General features: G+C 41.4%; 1 protein-coding gene across 1 annotated transcript in view; it reads right to left on the minus strand.

Annotated features, from left to right (window-relative positions):
* The window catches only part of CLASP1 (cytoplasmic linker associated protein 1), a gene marked incomplete in the record, with an annotated part of 276,864 nt that overhangs the window by 128,718 nt on the left and 123,078 nt on the right, over positions 1 to 25,068 (minus strand). The window contains 11 exon segments of the mRNA XM_027768717.1: positions 407 to 577; positions 1,300 to 1,349; positions 1,959 to 2,126; positions 4,258 to 4,335; positions 6,285 to 6,344; positions 10,039 to 10,109; positions 11,116 to 11,251; positions 12,600 to 12,745; positions 13,277 to 13,369; positions 15,711 to 15,784; positions 20,263 to 20,415. Of these exon segments, the coding sequence (XP_027624518.1) occupies positions 407 to 577; positions 1,300 to 1,349; positions 1,959 to 2,126; positions 4,258 to 4,335; positions 6,285 to 6,344; positions 10,039 to 10,109; positions 11,116 to 11,251; positions 12,600 to 12,745; positions 13,277 to 13,369; positions 15,711 to 15,784; positions 20,263 to 20,415 (1,200 nt within the window).

The raw sequence follows: 25,068 nt of genomic DNA on the forward strand, positions 1-25,068 counted from the left end.
CGCTTTCCAGTCCTGGTTATACCCTCAGACTGAGAAACATCTAACTACAATGACTATCTTTGGCGAATCCTTCACTGAAACCTGTGGCTCTGCTCCCTCCGGTGTCAGGCTGGGAGAAAGCTCAGCTCTGACAAGATGGGAGGTGGCTAGGAAATGGCAGGGCTGCCACGACAGAGGAGGAAGGGAGAACAGTATACTTACTCATGGCTAAAAAGGGTGATGCACCACAGAAAATGTAGCCCTTAACCAACAGACAGTGCACAAAGTTACTTGTGCTTAAATCTCAACCTTGCCACAGTAGGAATGTCCTCAATTGTGGTTGTAATTTGCTAAGAGGTAAGTTGCCCACAGCAGAATGGGGAGGGGGAGGAGGGTATGTGTGGGAGGGTGTGGGGGTCCTGGTTACCTAAGGATGCGTAAGACCCTGGAGGCAAAGCCGCTGCAGAGCTGAAAGGCGTGGCGCCTGATGACGTGGAGACTTTGGATTTGGCACTGGCTGCTGCGTTCACATCAATATCACTTCGAGACCGCTGGAGGGACCCAGTCGTTGACACAGATTTGGTACTAACTGTAGAAGCTTGTGTGGTGAAGAAGAAATATTAGTCAGGACTACACAGAATTTTAAACAGATAATGTTAAAACATGATGTTGTGCTTTTCTTGAAAACAATACCAAATTCTATCTAATGCTGCAGGGCCCCAGAGACAGAGCTCAGCCAGTGCTGAAGGTAACTAAATGTGACCTCAACTGTAACATCTGACATTTGTCTGGTCATCCAAGAATACAGACCCCGGGGAAATGGGCCATATTTCCGATTACTAGGAGAAATGTTTCTGTGAGGACAGCCTCCTGATGTGGCATAAATGTGGAGTGTTTCCTCATCGAGCACCCCCTAAGGAAACCCACTGCTGCCTCAACTCTAGCAGTGACCAAACACAGCTGCTACTGCTGCTGAGGCTGCTGTTCCTGGTACTGCCAACCATCGTCACCCTGACCAGGTGACCCCAGAAAGCAGCAGCACTGCCTTTGGCGGTGTCAAAATGCTGGAGGACTATGGGGAAGAACAGGTCACCAAGCTGAACTGCTGTCCCTACCTACCCAGCAATGTCTTCCTCAGCAGTACAAGGTCCCTGACAAAGTGCAGCTCTGCTGTGACAGTCCAAGCAAGTGGCGGACTAGTGCACTATGCACGTCCGGGGAGAAGCTGGGCAGGGTCCTGGCTTCCTGAGACCGAGCAGCCCATTTGAAGCTGAGCAACAGGCTGCCGTGGGCTGTCTTCTCCACAGATGTCAGTCTTACCTCGAGATGTGGTACTTCCAGTAGGGCTTCTTTTGGCGGAGAGTGGCCGACTATAAATAAAGATATATGTGTGCTTATTAATAAAAATAACAAAAGTGTGCACTGTATCTACATTAATACAAGCACAAACTATAACCGGAAATTATGATAATAAAGAACTATTTCAGCTTTTGCAGGCAATATGGGCCACAATCTTATAAACTTCCTAATTCCAACAAAGCTTTAGCATTGTCTTTTGGACTATTTTGCAAACACAGAGAGTAAAATAGAAAGGAGACAAAAATTGGAAATATAGAATGAAGATACTATATTAGGTCTGAATGCTCTCTCTCTTCCCATATGGGTTAAATGATAACTTCTCAGAAGACACTTTGAAGCATTAACATACATGGTTCACACTTAAGCATTCCCTTATGTTACCCCAAAACTGTGTTCTAGGGCTGCCATCTGAGCGCACTGAAAAGCACTTAGGGCTGAGACAAAGACCACCGATTCTGACTGCTCCATGGTCCCTTACCTAGTACCAGAATCCATCTCAAGTACGGGGCAAACACAATAGGCATGTACACATGAAAACACAGCTGCAGTTGGGGTTTTTATGCAGTAAACATTTAAACATAAAACCTGACACTAATGGCCAGCAAAGCTGGATTCCTTACTTTAGACTCTCTTGAGAGCTGGACGATGAGCGGTCAGATTGAGGCAAGGACACTATGCTGTCGGAGTTCTTCAGATGGGACTGCAGGGCTTTCTGGTACGAGGACTCCAAGGTGTGGTATAAGTGCTCTGCTTCTCTGCTGAAGTGACTGTGGAAACCCCAGTAACATCTAGGGAAAAGACACACAATTCCTCATCTAGTCTGTGGGTTCCAACACCTCTTTCACTATGCTCTGAAGTACACCACATGACTCAGTTGAGGACAGAGCCCTCAGTTTACCTGTTAACAGCCACAGTAACGAATGCAAGACAGCAAACAAAGGAGGCCTGGTATGAATCCTGGCCTCACAACTTATCGGCTTTTGACACCAGGCAAGTTATTTAACTTCTCTCAATCCCAATCTCATTTATAGAAGGAGAAGTAAAGGACCTAACAGGCAAGACTGGGGAGACTTAGGGAAGATGGAGCTAAAACAACTAGAACCAACTCTAGAACATAGGAGTGGATTCATTTATGGTAACTTTTATAAATGCAATTTGACCTTCTTAGACTTGAGGTATTTACAACCGTCTTAGGTAGCATGTATAAAAGAATATGGAGCTGCTTGAAATCTGTATTACATTATAAGTAAAAAAACTAAAAAATTTTGGGAAGAACACAACGTGGGATCAAAATAGCACAAGTAGATCATTAACAAATCCATTCCTAATAGTTTTTAGCAACTATTAATTATGTCACTTATTTTGGTAGGAAGACAAGATTTGTGGTAAACACTTTGGAGTTAGAATCAACCCAGAAATAAGGGAAGATTTAATTGTGAGAACAGTCAACAAGCAACAGGTTCTAGATCAAGATATATTAATATAAACAAGTAAAAGTAAAATGTTCCAAGCTGGTAAGACTACATTCTAATGTGCATCTAATGTGCAAGAAGACTTTGTCAACTACGTAAGTATAGAAAAGACGACCACAGATGCGAAATTGGTAGTAGTTATTTCTACATTGTCTTAAGAGATAGTAAGTGTTATTAACAGTCTTCTGGTTTCTACCATCATGATGGCAAGTTTATTCCCAGGGAAGTACATAGGAGCCATGACCTATGGACTAGTGTGAACCCAGTTCTAATGGCAAAACTACCTCAAATGTGATATACAAACAGCAACTTATCTGCGATTATCCAACTCTCCTTACAGTGATTTACCAAGCAACCACTTAAAATGCTTGCAAAGCTGTGATCGGAGGGAAAGAATCCTCTATAACCATGATTTCTCATGGTAAACCAATAAAGCAGGATTATGATATGGCTTTTAACACCGCTTAATTAGAAAAAGAATATATTTAGTGAACATGCATATGTTTTTCTAATTTGTGGGATAATTCTCGCAAGGTTAAAAGTGAGCACTGTGCGGACAGCTGGTGGCATGGTAGTTATAGAGCTGGATCTCATACAGCTGGCTGTATGGTTTGCGTCCTAGACCTGGCATCTTGAAAACCACACTGGGCACATATGTGTACATGCCCGAAATCTCAAGAGGAGAATTGAAAAGTAGGGATTACAGCATAGCCATCCTGTCTGAGAGGTGCTTTCTCTCTTACTCTGTCTCTCCAGCAAGTGCTCTATAGCAAAGTTAAAATTAAAAAAAAAGGTAAAAATATTCAATATTCCTGAAGGCCTTTGAGGGTCATATTTAAAAATCATGATTAGGGACTAGCAGACGGCATAATAGTTACATCACTGGATTCCCATGTAATCAACTGCAATTCAAGTTCCAGACCCAGCGGCTTAAAACTCATGCCAGGTGCCTCTGTGTGTGTGCGCCCAAAATTCTGAGCAGAGAAAGGAGAAGAAGGGATTGGAGTGTAGCCATCCCCCTAGGAGGTGATTTCTTGCTTTCTGTCTCTGTCTCTCTGGTGAGCACATGCACCATATAGCAAAAACTCTTCTTAAAAAAAAAAAAAAAAAGTCATGATTTATAAAATATGTTCAAATAACTTGATGTTTTTTTAAAATTATTTAATTTATTGTACACACATACACACACACACATATACACATACTTTTTTTCTTTTGCTATAGGGCATGTGCACAAGAGAGAGAGAGAGAGAAAGAGAGAGAAATTGAGGAAGTAAGCCACCAGGTCCGGGACTCAAACTGTGGTTAACCATGTGGGAGTCCAGTGCCTTAACCACCATGCCACCTGCCAGCCCCACTTAATGAGTTTTAAATGAGGCAATCCACACAATGCATGTGAAATGTACAACAGTTAATTTTAAAAAGTGATGTGTAATTAAAAACTTACTTTCTGGCTTCTATCCTTGCTTCAGAATCAGCATCATGTATTCCCTTCTTTATTGTTTCTGCTAATACTGATATGTGTCTAGATTTTAGAAAAGAAAGCAATAACAACAATAAATGTATAGTTTTATTCAGATAAAACCTGATGTCAGTTAGATATAACTGTGAAATGGCAATATGGAACTTAGAGTGTCTGTGGCAAGGTTAATCAATTAACACACAGCTTAGGTGATCAGAAAACTATTATGGGTCCTTTAACATCTAATCCTGCCCTAATCCCTTAGCCCCACCCTGCCCTCACCCAAAGTTTGATAACCCTGACAACCCTTGTGACAACTCTTTAATGATTTTATTTTTAATAATGACAGATACGTTCTGGGCCATATATAATTAGCTCCATCTTTTAAGAATCCAAACAACAAAACTGTTTTTCCCTAATTAGAACTACTTATTATGAATTTTTTAATAGTTTTCTTTTTTTTTTTTTTTCCTTTTACTTTAAGAGACAGGGTTTTATTATCTTGCTCAGGCTGACCTCAAACTTTCACTCCTCCTGCTTCAGCTTCCCAAACTGCTGGGATTAAGGCACTTGCCATAATACTCTACAGAACTATTAGTTTCTAGGAAAATTTTAATGAAAAAAAAAATCATCTTAATACAGTTTAAAAAGCCTTCTGCATCACATTTCTATAATGAAAAATTAGTTTTTCAAGCTCCACTGCAGATTACCATGAATAATGTTATAAAATCATGGTGTTATAAATAGGTACTCACTTTTGTTATGTTTTACCCTAGCTGAGAAGAAATTACCAAAATGTCTTACTGAATATTTGATAGCATTTTCAAGAGTAGGGAAATGACTAGAATGAGTTGTTTCAACAACTTCATAAACCCAACACTACGACTGCTTTGACCAGCCTCTTCAGAGTCCTTTCCTCATTCCCTCACACTTGGGATAAATATTTAGCGAGCACCTGTGGCATGTGCTGAGCAAGGAGGTGAAAGAACACATGGCACACCCAAGGTCTTGAGGCTTTCTGTGCTGCTCCCCTGTCCTATATTAAGTCCCTCATTCCACTGGGCCCACGGGAAAGAGGGCATGTGGTACAAACATGCATGCCCAAGGTCTGGGTCTCCTTAGACTGGGGATGCCGGTTTCTCTGTCTCCCTCATGGAGGAAATAAACAAAACTTAAAATAAACTTAAAAAAAAAAGTACTGGAAAAATTTGTGACTATCCTCTAGATTCAAAAGTATTTATCCTCAGGTAAAATTTTACCTCTGGGAGGCTTAGTGTTCTTTTATCTCTGACCTCTACAAGGTGGAATAAGACCCCTACTACTTCAAATTCCACTACTAATGAGATATTTAATATGCTGTCAAGTTCTTCACAAACTGTATGATATAGGATTAAAAACCATGTGGTCCATCATTATCACTTATCATCGTCAAATCTAGCTGAGAAAGAACAAAAACCACCTAAAATTCGTAGGAACTAAATATGTCTGAGGAGGAACTTCAGAATTAAGAAAGACAAGCTTACTCAAGAATTCTACCATAATGCTATTTTTAATGATGATGATCTGAAAATCACCACACACTAACTTGAATAAAGACAGAACTGCTGACTCTCAAATACCAAGGGAGAAAAAAGAAAACTTTCCAGTGAGTGCCATTTCTTTGAGGACCGAGGCGTTACACCTTGCCTAGGAAGAGTGGCTGTAACCCTTCACCTTATTGGTGCTCACAGGACAGGTAAGCAGGTCAGAGTCAACAGAGTTAATCCTGGTTTTGAAGCTGTCATGGTGCACATTTGCCCACATCTCTGGGCACACGCATATTGTAATTAAGGAAATCTATGTAAGAGTCTGCTAATATTATATGACTTACATCAACATAAACAAGGAAAATAGTCATGCAAACAAGTACTTAGATTTCTTCATTCCTTTTGTCTAGAAAGGGAGTTGGACCATGCACTGAGGCATTCGATCTCAAGATTCACTTCAACAATAGTATGCAATCAGATACTTACCGTTCCAGTGAATGTGTCTGCCATTCTTGTAAAAGTAAATCTAAAAATTCAAAACAGCGCCTGAAAAGTATTAAGAAACAAATATATAACTTAGGTGTCAGTGAAATTGAAACAGCTTTTTTTTTCCTTAAGTGATCCAATATTACTTTTTTTTTTTTGAGAGAGATTTTTTGCTATAGGGCACATGTGCTCACCAGAAAGACAGAGAGAGACAGAGAGAAAGCGAGAAATCACCCTCCCCACCAGGGGGGATGTCCACACCACAATCCCTTCTCCTCCATTTTCCTCTTGGGATTTTGGGCACGCACGCACACATACCCGGCGTGAGTTTAAGCCACTGGGTCCAGGACTCGAACCGCGGTTGACTATGTGGGAGTCCAGCGACATAGCCATGACACTAACTGCTGGTTCCTTCAACATTAGTTTTTATAAGTAGGGAATTTCTTCTATTGTTAATGATTAGAAAAATGGAACATAAAGAATCAAAGCAAATAAAAAGAATTAAGCCCCAATGGTAGCCACAGGGACAAGACATAAGAGTCTCCCGCAGATCAGAAACTTGAGCTTCACGGCAATGACATTGAAAGAGCCTATCCCGTCATTTGTTATTATACTGTCCTAAATAATGTGTTTACATAGAACACATACACGTGGTAAAGATCAATGTACGTTACAAGATCAGGGAGTTGGTCTTTGAATTCACTTCCATTAATGCCTTCACCTAAAAGTAAAAAACGCCTTGGAAAACTAAGTGTTTCCCAAAGTTTCCCAAGGTCCTAGGTGAGGCTTAAAGGTCCTAGCTTTTTTTCCATCACCGCCCCCCCAGGGGGGATGGCCACACCGCAATCCCTTCTCCTCCATTCTCCTCTCAGGATCTTGGGCACACACGCACACGTGCCCGGCGTGAGTTTAAGCCACCGGGTCTGGGACGTGAACCGCGGTCGACTACGTGGGAGTTCAGCGACATAGCCATTACGCTAACTGCTGGTCCTTTCTTTTTATGATTCTATGATTTGTTCACAGAAATAATCACTGGTCTCTGAGATTACATCACCATTTTGGGACCAGAGTTCCTATCTTTGTAGGAATAAATCTTAATAGTCCCAGGAACCCATTCAAGAAAACACAATCAGAAGGTAATCTTTCTTTAAGGAAGGACTAGACTTTCTTTCTCATTATCCTCCTAGTACAAAACCCCATAATCCATACAATTAATCACTTGACAAATCTTTAGTAAAAACCTTTATCCTATGCTAGATGCTGGAGACACCAGGATAACCAAGCCTCAGTCCAGAACGCAAGAGAGACAATCAGTTACAGTGTGCCAGAGGCACGTGAGGCTCTACAAGCATACAGAAGAGCTTTGCAGCCTGGTCCAGGGCTGGCAGCTGAGGGGAAGGGGAGGGAAGCTTTCTAAAAGGGAAAGACTTCAAACTACATCTGCATCTGCTCCTCAATGTCACTGTTTGACCATTCCTGCCCTAATCTAGGGTAGAGGGTACTACTTCTTTTGCTCCTCCACACACCACTTTAGTTTTTTTTAATTTTTGTTTGTTTGTTTGTTTGTTTGCTGTTAGTAAGATGGCTATCAGTAGCATAGCTAAAGGAAATGAAACCAGTAAGTGGAAGAGAGAGCTGCACTTCTATGTTTATGGCAGGACCGTTCACAACAGCCAAAACATGGTATCAGCCTAAGTATCCACCAACAGATGAATGGATAAAGAAAATGTGGTATTAACTTTTTTTTTTTTTTGGAGAGGTTTTTGCTATAGGATGCGTGCGCTCGCCAGACAGACAGAGAGAGACAGAGAGACAGAAAGCGAGAAATCACCCCCCAGGGGGGATGGTCACACCACAATCCCTTCTCCTCCATTCTCCTCTTGGGATCTTGGGCACGCACGCACACATGCCTGGCGTAAGTTTTAAGCCACCGGGTCCAGGACATGAACCGCAGTTGACTACGTGGGAGTCCAGCGACATAGCCATTACACTAACTGCTGGTTCCCTTAACTTTGTTTTTAAAAAGAAGGAAATATGATCATTTGAAACAACACAATGAAACTGGAGGGATTTTGTTATGTGAAATAGCCAGGCACAGAAAGACAAACAAGGCATGCGTTCAGTTATATATGTGCACTTTTAAAAGGTCACACTCATAGATGCAAAAAGTAGAACAGTGGTTACCAGAGGCTATGTGCGTGTGTACAAAGTTTCAGTTGGACAGGAGAAAAAAGTTCAATAGTTCTACTGTACATCATGGTTATTACAGTTAACAGCATTATAATTTATACTTGAAAATTGCTGAGAGTAGATTTTAAGTGGTCTTACCACAAAAAAATGGTAAGCACTTGACATTGTACACATTAGGCAGCTTGATTTAGCCATTCCACAATGTATACTTATGTCAACACATCATGCTGAGCACCATACATATATACAAGTTATGCTTGTAAATTTAAAAGATTAAAACAAACCAAAAAGATGGATACAGGGCTGCTTTGTGCTTATGATGGTCTTTTACCTGTGGATGTCTGGCAGTACCAATGTGACACCCCAGGGAAGGAGGCAGACAGCTGGCAGCTGAGATAATCTGGGCCCTTAGCCTCAGAGTGGAGGACTCTTTCACCGGGCTGGGATTGAGACCTGAAACTATGGGAAGAGGGCCTACAGGCTACTGCCCAGGCCTGGCCTGAATTTACCCTCCAAGGCTCTTGATGTAGCCCCACTGAGAGGCTTTACAAGTGTCTATCAATTCCCTGAAAATCTACAAAGAACTATTTTGTTTATTTACATTTTGCTGGGAAGAGGGTACATAGATTCTAACACACTCTTGAAAAACACAATGATCCAACCATCAAAAATCACAGATCTGACCTAAAGCTACAGAACTTATTCATCACATGGAGTTTAGAGCATGTCACCAGGACACGTAGTAAGAGAGGAACTAGAGAACAAAGCGCCAGCTAGTTACCCAGGTTGTATTTGCTATAGTATCTTCTGGGTCTGTCTCTATAACAATGTCACAGCAGCAAGTGACTGGTCAGGATTCAGAATCCCAGAAATTAGTAGCAGAAGATGCAGACAACACATTCTTCCTCTAATCTATGACAATATAAAACTACTACCACTGGGAACCAGCAGTTAGCGTAATGGCTATGTCGCTGGACTCCCACGTAGTCGACCACAGTTCGCGTCCTGGACCCGGTGGCTTAAAACTCACGCCGGGCACGTGTGTGTGCGTGCCCAAGATCCCGAGAGGAGAATGGAGGAGAAGGGATTGCGGTGTGACCATCCCCCCTGGGGGGGTGATTTCTCGCTTTCTGTCTCTATGTCTCTCTCTGTCTGTCTGGTGAGCGCACACGCCCTATAGCGAAAATCTCTAAAAAAAAAAAAAAAAAGATGAAAAAAAAACTACTACCACTGAAGTTTTTGTTATTTTTTACCCATTGCTTTCACTCAGGGAATGGGGTAGACCAATACTGTAGGCAGAGGGATTATCTCAGGGAAAAAATGTACAGGGGTTCCTTTCCTCTCCTCTTCCTGCTAGTCACCCCCCACTCTCCCCGACACAAGCAGTCCACCCTCATTTTCCAAAATGTTTAGCTCTTGATTCTTCAACTTAAAGCCATTTACTGCAGGTGATCTTAAATAATACTAAACATTTCAAACACGAAACGTTATTTATAAAGGAGCAATTGGAGTTTCTTTTGGTTTTTAAACAATTAAAAAGTAATAAACCCTTTAAAAATTTTACCTTCTAACTGCGACAGACTTAGAGGTACAATTGCTTGTTATGACAGGTATCAACCTAGGGATATGTGTGTGCTGTGGAGAACAAAAAGCAGAGGTGAACACACATACAAAAACAAAACTAAACCAAGAGAAACCGTTACTTACCAATTAGCCTTTAGCATATTTTTTTTCAGACTATGATGTCACTGAATTTAAAAGGGAAAAATAACTTCACTAGATATTACCCAAGGCATTACAAAATTGACTGTGCCAACAACAGGAACTGGCATGATATATAAATAAGTCTAAAACCAAAACAATCACTGGCATGAAGCCTAAATTATCTGAGCATGGGAGATCAGTGTGGGTTCAAAAGAGTCATCAGACCAATACATTTTGATACTTTCAATGGAAATGTCCAAAAATAGCTGTGAGCTTAACATTTGAAGGAAGCAGTACAAGTAAGAACAAAGTGATCTAAAAGTAATAAAGAGGAACCCATAATAATCAAGAATATTCTATACAGATTATAACCAAGTCGCAAAGTAGTAAAAGTTGCCTCTGGGGAAAAAGGAGTTGAAGGTGTGGATGGAGGAAGTGATATGGGAAACTTATTTTAAGCCTTTGTGAACTTTTAGGTTTTAATGAAAATGTGTATATTACTTGAGTAATACTTAAAATTTAGTGCCTAGAAAACTTAAGTGAAGGAAACATGTGTTACAGTGTTTATGTGCAATTAAGTAGCTTTAGGTGAACAGTAAAACCACAAGCATGAGTAACACCTTACGGAAGTACTAGGGTTAAAGAGGGAAGAGAAGCAGTGCTATCTGAGAGACACAAATAGAATATAAATTCAGAAGCAGACAAAAAGTTTTAAAAATATTTAAAACCTGGTGAGTCACCAATCAACGCCATGATAACTAATACACCATATCCATAATTCCCATTATGGGTCATAGAAAGCTCACATGCCATAATTAAGTGGGAAGACAAGAAGACATTGTAGGTACAGGATTCCAACAATATATAATCAATATATGCCAATAGCATCGATATTTACCAGTTGGTTATTTTATCTATGGCTGTGCAACATACTTACCCGAATAATTAGCCTAACAGCTACAACACCAGAAGTGGCCATAATTTTGGCACTGTTTGGAATTAAATTAAAGATAGTTGGCATAATGGCTTCAGCTCCATGGTCAAATTTATTCCCCAGAACTGATGACAGATGCCTACAATGAGAAACAAACATTGAGCTATAGTTATTTTTTTTTATGAACAGTGAAGCATATAAAAATCACTTAACATTTTAGAGCCTTCACTTAAAGTTACTGAGGGATAAGGGACAAGGGTACATGGGAGACCGTTTAAAAACATTTCCAGGCCCAGAGCAGTGGTGCATGTGGTCAGGCGCTGCTGTACAAGGCTGATGCCACATGGGAGTCTCTGCTCAGAACCCCGACTACCCTGAACAGGCCAGTGCTCCTGTAATGCTGGCTACCTGGGAAACGGGGACAGAGCATCATGGAGGTCATCCCCCCTCGATTTCCCTACTGCTCCCTTGTTTGCATTCTCTCTGTGATTTATTGGGCAAACACTGCAGCAGAACAGTTAGGCACTTTGAAAAGGGAGTTGAATGTGACATGACCGACCAGGATTTGCATCCTGGACTTGGTGTTTAAAAAACAAACCAGGCGTATGTGGGTATGTACCCCAAATCCTGACAAAATGGAGAAATGGAAAGAAAAAGGATTGTGGCATGGTTATGCCCATTAGGAAATCCTTTCTCTCTCTCCAGTGATATCTTATAGCCTCTGACAATTAAAAAAAAAAAAAAAGCCCACTTAGAGAACTTGGCAAAAAGCCATTTGCTCAATAATTTAAAAAAAGAATAATTTCCAACTAATTAGTCTTAATATAGCACACACACACAAAAATCCACAAAACCCTCACAAACCTAAATTCATAATAAAAATAAAAATATGAATAATCTCCCTTGTCCCCTTTTCCTGCTGCCCTTTCATTTTCACCACAGAACATTCTTGCTTCACTATCTGGCTACAGTAGAAACTGAAGCAGCTGCAAAGTCCCTTCACTGCTGCGGCTGAGATGTTCTAACACACGCTCTAGCACAGTTTTGGTTTCAGTCGCTGATACAGGCTCAGCCAGGATAATCGTTCACTCCAATACATGCTGTAACTTCTAGCAGCTGTATTCTTCTAAGAAACAAGCATTCTGATAACTGTGATATATTGTGTCAGCGATGAAAAAGCTGAGAAATGGAACTTCATAAAATTCGTTTTTCCATATTATTATTAATAAAAGTTTCACATTTAAATTAGAGGCTACAGAGCGACATAACTGAATAAAATAAAATCAAACATCTGTCATACTTTACATTATTGGCCAGGAAATATTGATAAAGTATTAACAGACGTGTTAACTAACTAAAATGGATCTTGGAGTCATTCCGAAGTTAAATTACAGAGACCCAAATGACACCTTTCAGGAGCTGTCTCTAAGAATCTGTGCTGAGATTAGTTTATGGCACGTGAGAAGGTGGAGCATCGTAGTGCTTACCCCAACGTGATACAAGCCTCCCGCACTACCTGAGACCGCAGGTCCTTAGCAGAGAGTTTAAATGCTCCATCCAAAAGACGCAAATGTTGAAAGAAGTTATCATACTCAGCAGCACCAGCCAAAAGTAAAGATCTTATCTTTTTTAGCTAATGGGATGAAGAAAATTCAGAGATGTATAAGATAATTCTTAATACAGAATATACAAAACAAAAAGCCATTAAATATAAAAGGCATCAACATTAAAGCTGGCCCCATAGCACGGCGATTAAATGCTGCTGTGCAGAGGAAGTCCAATCCCACTAGCCAGTTAGGGTTAAAGTCCCAGCCCTAGTGGCTTGAAAAACACACTGGGGACACACCCATGTGTGCACCCGAGATCCAGATGGAATACTGGAGGACAGAGAACTGTAGGAAGACCTGGCCCCGTCAGAAAGTACTTTCCCTCTCCACATCCCCCCACCCTTCTCTTACTAGTGTACACCCTCTGACAATAGAAAAGAAAACAGAACTATAAGTGAGATGCTCTACTGAAAAGGTTAAGTGTAAATATGGCGATTCATATTTAAAATGTCTATCATTTAAAATCCATTAGCGCTATCCCTCAATTTCATAATAAAGTATTTGAAATATTTAAATGACTCTAATGAAAATGTAATCACATGAATTCAACAGCTTACAGCATTTACTCTCTGTTCCCAATCGTGCTTGTCATCAGACAGAATTTCTCTAATTTTGTTTATGGATTCCTCAAGGTCTCGGCTGGAATAAATCTGCAAGCAAAATTAATCAACAATCATTATAAGAAAATTTCCAGAATAAGCAAAGATTATTTCCTAATTACATATAGTCAAGAGCATTTAGTAAGTACAGTTTGAAAAGTTATTTCATTTTTAAGAAATACCAATGAGAAATAGCCAAATAGATTTGTTTTAAATTGAGCCTCTTTTCCTAGTGAATGTGGACACACTACTTTTGCTGTCACATGCGAATAACTTTGCCTCAAATAATTTTATTATAAACTTAACAGGTAATTTCACATATGAAAAGCAGTCAGTGATGCATACATATTGTACCTGTAATTTTAAGCATGCAAATCTACTCTCTCATTTATCCCATCTTACTTAAAGACATGTGGGTATAGCCAAGAATGAGGAAGAAGAAAATTTAATTCTTCATAGAATAAATTAAATTATATTATTACTGGGAATACAGCATAAATGTGGGTATAACCAACCAAGCTGGAAAGGTCACATACTTTTCTTTTTTTTTTGAGAGAGAGAGAGAGGTTTTTGCTACAGGAGGTGTGCACTCGGTAGAGAGACAGACAAAGAAAAAGTGAGAAATCACCCCCCCTCAGGGAGTCTGCCCATACTGCAGTCTCTTCTCCATTCTTCCGGGGCTTGGGGCATGCATAGATTCATGACCAATGTGAGTTGTAAGGTGGTAGGTCCAGGATTCAAATCACGATAGGCTATGTGGGTGTCTAGCACCTTAAGGTCACATTCGTAAGGAAGAATCTAAGCCTAAAATACTTGTTACCTGATTGGTATACATTATAAGGCAACCAAGGTAGCAAGGAGAATTCAAAAGGGAATTCAAAAAGTCCATAGAGGGGCCAGCAAGTGGCTTGGGGTTAAGGTGATGGACTCCCACATAGCCAACAATGGTTCAGGTCCTGAACCTGGTGGCTTAAAAATCATGCCAGGTCCATGTACATGCCCAAAATCCCAGGAGGAAAATGAAGGAGAAGGAGTTGCAACGTGACAACTTCCCCTTGGGGTGCTTTCTCACTTTCCCTATCACCGTCTCTCTCTCTCTCTCTCTCTGTCTCTCACCAGTGAGTGCATGTGCCCTATGTCAAAAAAAAATTTTTTTTTAATTTACGGAAAATGCATAATATACACATTGATTTCAATGTTTCTGCATCAGAATAAACTCATACTTAATTCCATTTTCTATGCACTCTTTGAAGTTGTATTACTGTGCATGAGAAACAGTAAGTGCAACAGGGAATCCAGAACACAGTCAACATAGGCTGAGAAAAAAATGTTAGACTCAATCGGCAACAGGCAATACCAAGGCAGAAAGCAGTTAAAAATATATCACAGTATCCCAACCTTGGTCAACAATCTTTGCTTCACCTGTTACGTACATAAGTGAAGAATCAAATATGGTATAAACTAAACTTTTATTAAACCACTCTCTACAGCTTTTCAGACAATAAAATCCTTTGAATTGGGACCAACAGTCGGCATAATGGCTATGTCACTGGACTCCCATGTAGTCGATTACAGTTCAAGCCCCAGACCTGGTGGCTTAAACTCATGTCAGCCAGGCACATGTGCATGCGTATCCCAAGATCCTGAGAGGAGACTGGAGAAGGGATTGCTGCATGGCCCTGCCCCCTGGGGGGTGATTTCTCACTTTCTCTCTCTCTATCTCTCTCTTTCTGTCAAGCGCACGTACCCTACAGCAAAAACTTCTCAAAAAAAAAAATCCTTTGAATTTGCAAATTTTCTATGAGAAATTCTTTTTTTTTTTTTTTTTTTGAGAGGTTTTTGCTATGGGGCGCGTGTGCTCACCAGACAGACAGAGATGAAGAGATGGAAAGCGAGAAATCATCCCCCAGGGGGGATGGCCACGCCACAATCCCTTCTCCTCCATTCTCCTCTCGGGATCTTGGTCATGCATGCACACGCGCCTGGTGTGAGTTTAAGCCACCAGGTCCGGGAAACAAACCACGGTTGACTATGTGGGAGTCCAGCGACATAGCCATTACGCTAACTGCTGGTCCTGAGAAATTCTAAAATAAACATGTTTCTTTATGTTCTCATTGAATCTAATCATTTGTTTCTCTTTTATGTGACTGACCCACAAACTTACTATTAGAGCAATCAACTTCTCTCCTGTTCTTACTGAAAAAGATCACTTTCCACTCTTCATTTGGGCTACTAAAGTCTCCACTTTCTAGTCTATACTTCAGACCTACTGTTATCCCTATAGTAAAGATTACCTGGCCTGGTAAAGAATTCTACAGATGGCCTGTCTGAAAATGAAATTTAAAGACGTCTACCCTTCTTTCATTGGTTGTACTCAAATGTCTTCACTCACCTGTACTACAGGTACATCATCAAATGCTTTAATGAAGTCCTCCTCATCAACGGCACCAGCTCCTTCTTTTCCTGCTGTGAAAGATTAATTTTTAAAACGTGAATAGCGTACAACAAATAATATACAAAATATATATGAGAAGTCTAAATATACAAAATCAAAATTGGGTTTTGGAAGACAGAACTATTTTTCTAAAAGCTTCATGTAAGTTTAGACAGTCGTGAAACTGACAACATTACTGACTCAGTGTCAAGATGAAGGACATTAATTCTACAATGCTGTGTGCACTGGCTTAGATCACTTAGACTGTCTTAAAAATTAAAGCATTAGGTGGATTACACTGTATTAACATATGAATCTGTGGAAGTTTTCCTAATAAACAGATATAATAGAAAATGTAATTCTTCATAGAATCAATTAGATTATGTTATTACTGGGAATACAGCATAAAAATTTGTAAAATATTCAAAAACAGACTAAATAATTAACAGTTTGGGGTTGGCCCAGTAGCCTAGTGGATAAAGGAGCCATATCCCACATGGCCAACTGTGGTTTGAATCCCAGCCCCCGTGGCTTGAAAAACATGCCAGGGGACCAGCAGATGGCATAATGGGCATGTCCCTGGACTCCTATACGGCTGACCATGGTTCAAATTCCAGAAACAGAGGCCTGAAACTCATGCCAGGTGCATGTGTTTGTGTGACCCAAATCCTAAGAATGGAGAAAAAGGGATTGAGGCATGGCCATCCATCCTAGGGGATGATTTCTCACTTTCTGTCTATCTTTCCAGCAAGCGCTTACACACTGCAGCAAAAGTGTCTCTTAAAAAAAAAGGGGGGTGGTGGTCAGCAGGTGGCATAATGATTATGTCACTGGACTCCCACATAATCAACTGCAGTTTGAGTCCCTGACCTGGTGGCTTAAAATTCATGCCAGGCAGGAGTGTATGAGTGCCCATAATTCCGAGAGGAAATTGGAGAAGGGACTGTGACATAGCTATCCCCCCGGGGGTGAATTCTCACTTTCTGTCTGTCTCTCCAGTGAGCACACACACCCTACAGCAAAAATCTCTCTTTAAAAAAATAAACAAAAAGCCAAAAAACCATGCTGGGCATATGTGTGTGCATGCCTGAAATCTCAAGAAATGGAGGAAGCAGGACTGTAGCATGACCACTCCCCCATGGGGGAAGGGAGTGCTTTCTCTCTCTTCCTCTCTCTGTTGAGCCCACTCATTATCTGCCAATAAAAAGAAAAAAAAAAGAGTTTAACAGTTTCGTTGCAGTTTTATATTAGTCTCAAAACAAAATTTCCATTTCCTTGAACTTGTGATAATAGTAAGTTTTTCATTTAAGGGTCAATTGTTGCAAGTTTCCCCTACAAAGTTGTTCTAAGATACTTTGTATACTTGAAAGTTAATTGCTATCACTTAGAAAATTATCTCTTTTTGCTACTATTTCACACATGAAAATCAGGTGACATTTGTTAAAGTTTTTTTTTCTTTTTTAACATTTCCAAAATTGTTGTCTAGAGTCTTCCCTGTTATGTCCACTAATAATTTAAACTTATTATAATGTCTGATTCTCTTAGAAGACTGTCTTACCAGGCATATATATATCTGATGGCTGGGCCTCTCTGCTGGACTAGCTAGACAGGGAAGGGTTAAGGACAATTCTTGGTAGCAGCAAATGTGGGCCATCACTCTTGATGAGGACTGTCACCCTCTGCTGACTGTGAATGCAGAATACCACATTGATGTGCTGCTCTGTGTCTGTACACCATGTACCACATACTGAAGAGAACCCGAAGACCAACGACAGTCTCTGAGCCCACGGATCTGGCTAGGCGAGTCAACCAGGAAGTTCCTGACTACGGTGGTAACAAAATAGAAAAAGGCTGAGAAGAGGGCTGAGAGGAAAGACAGGGCTGATATATTCTACATAATCAACTTCTAGAAGGTAAGGGTAAGGAATGAGAAAGGAAGCACTGGTCTGACCCGACAGAAGTCTTCTAAGCTTTGTTGGTGGAATTGCTATTCCCTAGATCAAGAAAAAACATTAGAAAGATTGTGCAGCCATGAAAAGAAGTGAACTTCTAGGACCAGACGGAGGTGCAGCAATGAAACACAACACTCTGCAAGGCTGACTCACGTGGGAAGGTTCTGGTTCCAGGGTTGTGTCCAGAGACCTCCCTTTGTATGCTTGGCATGCATGTGCCCATGATCAGGAGCTGGCTAAAGCTGGGGTGGGCCACACTGTGAAGCCCTGTTGGGAGCACCGTCTTTGTCTCTCTCTTATCTCTGTCTGCCATAATCTCTCTCTCTCTCTAGTTCTAACATTAGAAATGTTCCCTTTCTAACCAGCAGTTAGTGTAATGGCTATGTTGCTGGACTCCCACGTAGTCGACCGCGGTTCGCGTCCCGGACCCGGTGGCTTAAACTCACGCCGGGCACGTGTGCGTGCGTGCATGCCCAAGATCCCAAGAGGAGAATGGAGGAGAAGGGATTGTGGCGTGACCATCCCCCCTGGGGGGTGATTTCTCGCTTTCTGTCTCTATGTCTCTCTCTGTCTGTCTGGCAAGCGCACACGCCCTATAGCAAAAACTTCTCAAAACAAGCAAACAAAAAAAAACAAAAAACAAAACAAAACAAAAAACGAAATGTTCCCTTTCTGAGCCAACCCTGTAACCTAGTGGCTAAAGGGGGCAAATCCCACATAGCTGATCATGGTTTGAAGCCCAGCAGCTTGAAAACCATGCCAGGAACATGTACATGCATGCCCCAACCACCAACAGGATGAAGCGATGGAGAAGTGGTTGTGGTATGACCGTGTCGTATTGGGGGCTGCCTTCTCCCTCTCTCTGACAAATGCACATGCCCTCTGGCAATTAAGTAAGATAGAGAGAGAAGAAAACATTCCCCTTTAAAAATGCTTAGTTTTATGTTATATGAATTTGAGCTCAATATCTTTAAATTTTTTTTTTTCTTAATGCACCAAAAAAAGATAAGAACGAACTAGGGTTAACAAGAAACATACGGGACAAAGCAAGACTTTTTTTCTGCTATCCCTGCATTATGAACTTCACATTCTGCTGTCAGCTCAGCTCCTAAGACACAGGGATGCTGGGAAGGAGTCAGAGGGGCACCTCACTGATCTAGCCAGGATTTTGACATTCCAGGGCAGCTCAGGATTGAAGAAAAGCCACCACCAGGAGACAGCCCTCTAATGCTAATCCTTAGCCCAGTTTTCATTTAGTCCACTCAGCTTTGGCTTTTTTTGGGTTTTGGTGGGGTTTTTTTTTTTGCTTTTTGCTTTTTTTTTAAATTAGGTTTTTGCCATAGGGCACATGCTCTCACAGGAAAGAGACAGAAAGAGAGAAAGTAAGAAATCACCACGTAGGGGAGATGGCCACACCATAATCCCTCTCCTGCATTCTCTCAAGGTTTTGGGCATGCATGCACACATGCCTGGCATGATTTTCAAGCTGCCATGTCTGGAATGAGAACCATGGTCAGCCATGTGGGAGTCCAGCACCTTAACCACCACACTACCGGCTGATTCTGGCTTTGTGGCTCACAGAATTCCTCAACCACTAAGCTCAAAACACTAAGGCTATCAGTGAACATGTTTCTAAATATAGTGGCTATACAATTTTTAAAGGTAAACAATAAAGACCAGCAGATGGCATAATGTTTACATCACTGGACTCCCACATAGTTGGCCACAGTTCAAGTCCCTGACCTGGCAGCTTAAAACTCACACTGGGCTCGTGTATATGTATGCTCAAAATCCTGAGAGGAGAATGGAGGAGAAAGGACTGCAGCATGGCCATTCCCCTGAAGGGGGGTGATTTCTCGCTTTCAGTCTGTCCCTCTCTAGTCTCTCCAGTGAGTGCACACACCCTACAGCAAAAAATCTCTCTCTACAGAAAAAAAAGTTTTGTAAAAAGTAGGAAACTTGAATGTAAATTTAAAATTTGACAGCAAAATGAAAGTTGTATATAACAATGAGTTAAACTGTTTTATGAAAGAGAGTTTTACAGAAGAATCTTTGTAAATTAATTTTCAAAGCTCAGAGAGTTAATCTCCTACTGTTTATTTAATTCAAAATCTAGACTGTCCTCACAAGGAACAATGCCACTTTGAAGAACAAAATGTATTTTAAAGACAGAAAGTGCAAATTGACTTTTGGAAATTCTCAGTCTTCATAAAAAGAAATTGGCTAAAAAGCCCCATGGTGGTTTTAGGCACTTCTGCACCCAGATAACCAAATAATGCCACCAGGGCACTCCTGCTCTCTGTCTCTGAGCCACGTGCTTTGGGGCATGTACAGGCCAAGCCTTTACAGACATGGCAAAGGACAACACAGCAGCTCCACACACCCTCCCAGCCTACCAGTCCCCACAGCACATGCTGATCCGACTAAGAACAGCAAACAGAATCGTGTTGCGTGTGAAGCCTGCACCACTTCTGAGGGGCCCAGCAGGCCAGCACCATGCCTCTCGTGGTTTTAGGCTGGCACAGCTAACCCCAGAACACCACACAGGGCTAGATTACCTGAAGATTTGGATCCAAGAGTGGACGACCCAAGCCGGCGGGCGGTCCCCATTCCAACGTTCCGCCGAGAGCTTGGTGGAGCCTTGGATGACGTGGAACTGGCAGAGGAAGGTCTATTGCCATCCACAGAATCTTCATCATCAAAATTTTTATCTGAACAGTAAGCACAGAAATCCTTGTTTAAAAACAAAAACAAAGCAGCACTTTTCCATCTAACAAGAAATAGCAACTAGTCTTAGAAATGAATGATTTGACCTCTCTGTGGAATCTACGGTGGACCTGGAAAGCCCTGGGTTAAGTTCCAAATGCAGCTGCCCAGATCCTGTTTGCTTGCATGTAGCTAGAATGTCTTCCCACTCTAAGTTCAGAAAATGTAAGGAACAAAACAATCTCTCATAAAAACCACCACCTAGAAACAGTTATTTAACATTATGGAATACTTCTCATCATGCTTTCAGGCATTTAACAGCTGAGATAAAACTATATATCATTTTAGAATACTGCTTACTTCAAATATGTTCGGATTTCCCTTTGTGATGAATTTTTTTTTTTTTTTTGGAGAGATTTTCACTATAGGGCGCGTGCACTTGCCAGACAGACAGAGAGAGACAGAGAGACAGAAAGCGAGAAATCACCCCCAGGGGGGATGGTCACACCGCAATCCCTTCTCCTCCATTCTCCTCTCGGGATCTTGGGCACGCACGCACACGTGCCCGGCGTGAGTTTTAAGCCACCAGGTCCAGGACACGAACTGCGGTCGACTACATGGGAGTCCAGTGACATAGCCATTACGCTAACTGCTGGTTCCCTGTGATGAAATATTTTTAATAAATACCATTTTAACAGTTGCATGATACTTTGTAATTTGAAAATGCCACAACTGAAATACTCGTATTACTAAATATTCAGGGTATTTCTAATCTCTCACCATTAGAAATAACATTGCCTATGTACATGTCTTGTCTGAATTTAAAACAATTTTAGGAAAGAAATCCCTAGAAGCAACACTAGCGGGTCAGAGCGAGTACAAGTGCTTGATGGGGGCTGGTGGCAGTGGTGCAGCAGGAGCACGGGGCCTGTGCTGCTGGGCCCACACAGGATGGCCCCAAGGTGTCCCTGTACAGACAGGAAATGCTCGCTCCTGCCTGTGATCGGGCTGCTGGGGCTGAGGGTGGACTGAGGCATGAGGACCATGCTGAAGGTACCTGTCTCTCCTACCTACCTCCCCTTCCCCCCATCTCTCTCCTGGAAGAAATAAACTTTTTTAAAAAGTGCTTTTGATAACTGCAAACTTATCTTCAAAAAAGGTCATATAAATGTACAGTTTCCACCTAGAAGTACCTGTCTTGCCACACCCTTGCCGACATGAAATGTTATCATTTTAAAATTTCAACCAATTGGATGAGTTTAAAAAAAATGTTGCTTCTTGTTACATTTTTCTTTTAGTAAATTTGATAATTTTCTCATAAATTCATTAACTTACATTTTCTAAACAGCAGTGGATACCAATCAGTATTCTTCAAGTTACATTTAAAATTAAAAAGACGAAAATATGTATCGTTCTTTTTTGATTTATTTAAGAGGTTTTTGGCTATAGGGCGCATGTACTTGCCATAAAGTCAGAGAAAGACAGAAAGCCAGAAATCACCCCGCAGGGGTATGGCCATGCCACAATCCCTTCTCCTCCATTCTCCTCCTGGGATCTTGGGCACGCACACACGCGCGCCCAGCGTGAGTTTAAGCCACTGGGTCCAGGACTCAAACCGCAGTCGACTACATGGGAGTCCAGCGACATAGCCATTATGCTAACTGCTGGTCCCGAAAATATGTATCTTTCAGTTCTTAAAAATCAACACGTTTGTAAACACTATTTATTTATTTAATTATTATTTTAATTTCACCAGAGAGAAAGAAAGAGAAAGTGAGAAGGCAAGCTGCCAGGTCCAGGACTCTAACCATAGTCGGCCATGTAGAAGTCCAGTGCCTTAACCACCACTGCACCTGCCAGCCCCATAAACAACATTTTAATGATGCAAAATTAAAGCTATGTTAGTGCTTACATACCATGTACCAAGGGCTAGCAAGTGTGAGTCATTCAGGAGGCTAAACAGAACTTAGGAGTTGTTAAAATTAAAAAAGAAAACTAATGTCTATACCTCACAGTATTTATGATTGCTGAATCATTTATGATTACTAACAGGTTCAGAAATGAGTAATTGTTAACAACAATAAATGTTTTTCTTGATTTAGTTGCTTCTTAACTAAACTATCAACAGCTACATCTCCTGTCTACTCACAACCCTGATGTTCCTTCAAACCCACCAGCAATGCACTTCCAATTACACTGCAGGGAGGAGACAACCGTATAAATCCATATCCTTATTGCAAATCAGCTTCTTTCAATGCACCTTTAACGTTCCCAAATTTTATCATGCCATGCTGTCTCAAGACAGTTCTTACAATCCACACATCAATTTTTTTATTGATCCCGCACGCAGTGTTCACATATGATTCAGAATGTGGTTCGTAAACCACAGAGCACTTTCACAAGGTCCTTCCCATAAATAAAATTTAAGTCTAGTATAAAGACAAGAACAACCCAAAAGAGAGCTCACCCACTGAGCACTGCCAGCAGGAGCGGCGAGGACTGATCTCAGCCTATCTGTCCCCTGGGGCACTCCAAGAGCGAGTGGACTGCTCTCATCATCTCCACCCCGCTGAGAGACTAGTCACTGTTCTGCTAGTGCACCAACAGTTCAGGTCTTGAGAGAGGTAAAAAGAATGAATGGGGGAGATGAGAATGCTGTTATGCTTCACTCAAAAAAATTCATGTAGGTTACGTTTAGGTTTGTCTTCTCACATATGCAGAAACGCCATTTTGGACTATACTCAGTTACTGAGAATTACTTTTTTTTTTTTTGAGAGATTTTCACTGTAGGGCGCGTGCGCTCGCCAGACAGACAGAGAGAGACATAGAGACAGAAAGTGAGAAATCACCCCCCAGGGGGGATGGTCACGCCGCAATCCCTTCTCCTCCATTCTCCTCTCAGGATCTTGGGCACGCACGCACACGCGCCCGGCTGAGTTTTAAGCCACCGGGTCCGGGACACGAACCGCGGTTGACTACATGGGAGTCCAGCGACATAGCCATTACGCTAACTGCTGGTTCCCCTGAGAATTACTTTTAATGAACCAATTTCAATGGAATTCTGGGATTTCTGCTCACAGCAATGATGCAATGGGAAAGATGACACTTAACTTCTTACAGTGAAAAGCTATAAAACTGTAGAAAATACATAAAACAACTACTTTCAGACACCGGACAACAGGCAGCATAGAACTGTGACCCCTGAAAGAAGGGAACAAACAAGGTGAGCTTTCCGTCGCTCTTTCCGCTTGAAGCCAGTTTCTAAGCCACCAAGTATAGGAAAGGGGACCCAATTCTCTGCCAGGGAAGATGGACAGAGCACACTGGGCACCACTATCTGTTCACATACCCTTTAGAAATGAGCTTACTTATCTGGTTTTCTGAGCAGATTAGAAGCAAATGATTACAGGGATAACGAGAAGGAGCATGCAGGAGCTAAACAGTGATGTTATTACCAGAAGTGACAGTTGAAAGCCTAAGAGTCATACAGAAACTTTTATGCAATTGGCGTACTAATAAAAAAAGTAGATAGGTCATAGTTCCTATCTGAACTGAAAACGGAGGTGAACAGGAAAAATAATGTATTTACTTTCCAGATTAACAGACACATGGCTGTTAATTTAGAAGTACTGACTGGAGGATTAAAAACTGAGTCTACTATTTGAAAACCTAACATACTGTTTAAAAGTAACTGTAGACCTGGCCATGGTGGCTCAGTAGTACTGTGCTGCTCCAAGATGCTGGGACCATATGGGAGACTGGGGTTCAGTTCCTGGACCAACCTGTGTGTGCCCGACTCAGGCATGCCCAAGATCCAGGCTGCCTGAGAAGGTTGTAGGGGGAGCACTGGTGCAGTAGACCCTACTGAGAAGCCTGTGTGTGCATCTGTCTGCCTGCCTCTCTCATAAAAAATGAATAAACAAATAAATAAATAAATAGATATATAAATCTTTTAAAACTGAGCAATGTTTTGGACACCCAGAAATTAAAATGAAATTAAAGAGGAGACTGAGCTATCAGAAAAGTACCTAGTTTCAGGTAACTGGGAAATTCTCTATGAAGGACTGTGCCTTTCCTTAACTGGACAAAGAGGCTGAGTCTACACCTGGATTGGTTACAGTGTAAATCCATACCCAGTTCAGGATGGGGAACCCACGGTCCTGGGTTCTCAAACATTCCAGTATTTCTCAACTAAATCAATCCATACTAAACTTTACTAGCCACTTAAATTCCCATTTCTTTAGGTTTCTTGGCAAAGGAGACATCTGTTAGTATATAACCTGTTTTTTGGAGAGCTTTAGCCAAGGCAAAAAAGTGTGAAAATAAGTATTTTTAACTATGCAAGCTGTGCTGTTACTTCGATTTAAAAATGTTCACATCTGTTACACAGAAAATGGTCTCGCAGAAGGATGAGTTCTCCTTGAAAGGAAGAACAAATTAATTCCAAAAAAGGAATTAGTTCTGTCTTCACCCCCACTGCAGAAACTGCTACCTGAGGACACTTATCTCTATGGACAGCCTGGGGTAGAAATCTGGGGTAAGCTGCCAGAACCTCTGCTTCCCAGCCACCCCCTCCTCCTTAATCCTTTAAGAGTCCCTGAGCTCCAGCACAGCTGCAGTAAGTGTGTGTTAGCTGATGCTGCTGTGCCACAGGACAG

Source organism: Tupaia chinensis, unplaced genomic scaffold (genome assembly GCF_000334495.1).
Source record: "Tupaia chinensis unplaced genomic scaffold, TupChi_1.0 Scaffold147282_1, whole genome shotgun sequence".
In the NCBI taxonomy this organism is placed as follows: Eukaryota; Metazoa; Chordata; class Mammalia; order Scandentia; family Tupaiidae; genus Tupaia; species Tupaia belangeri.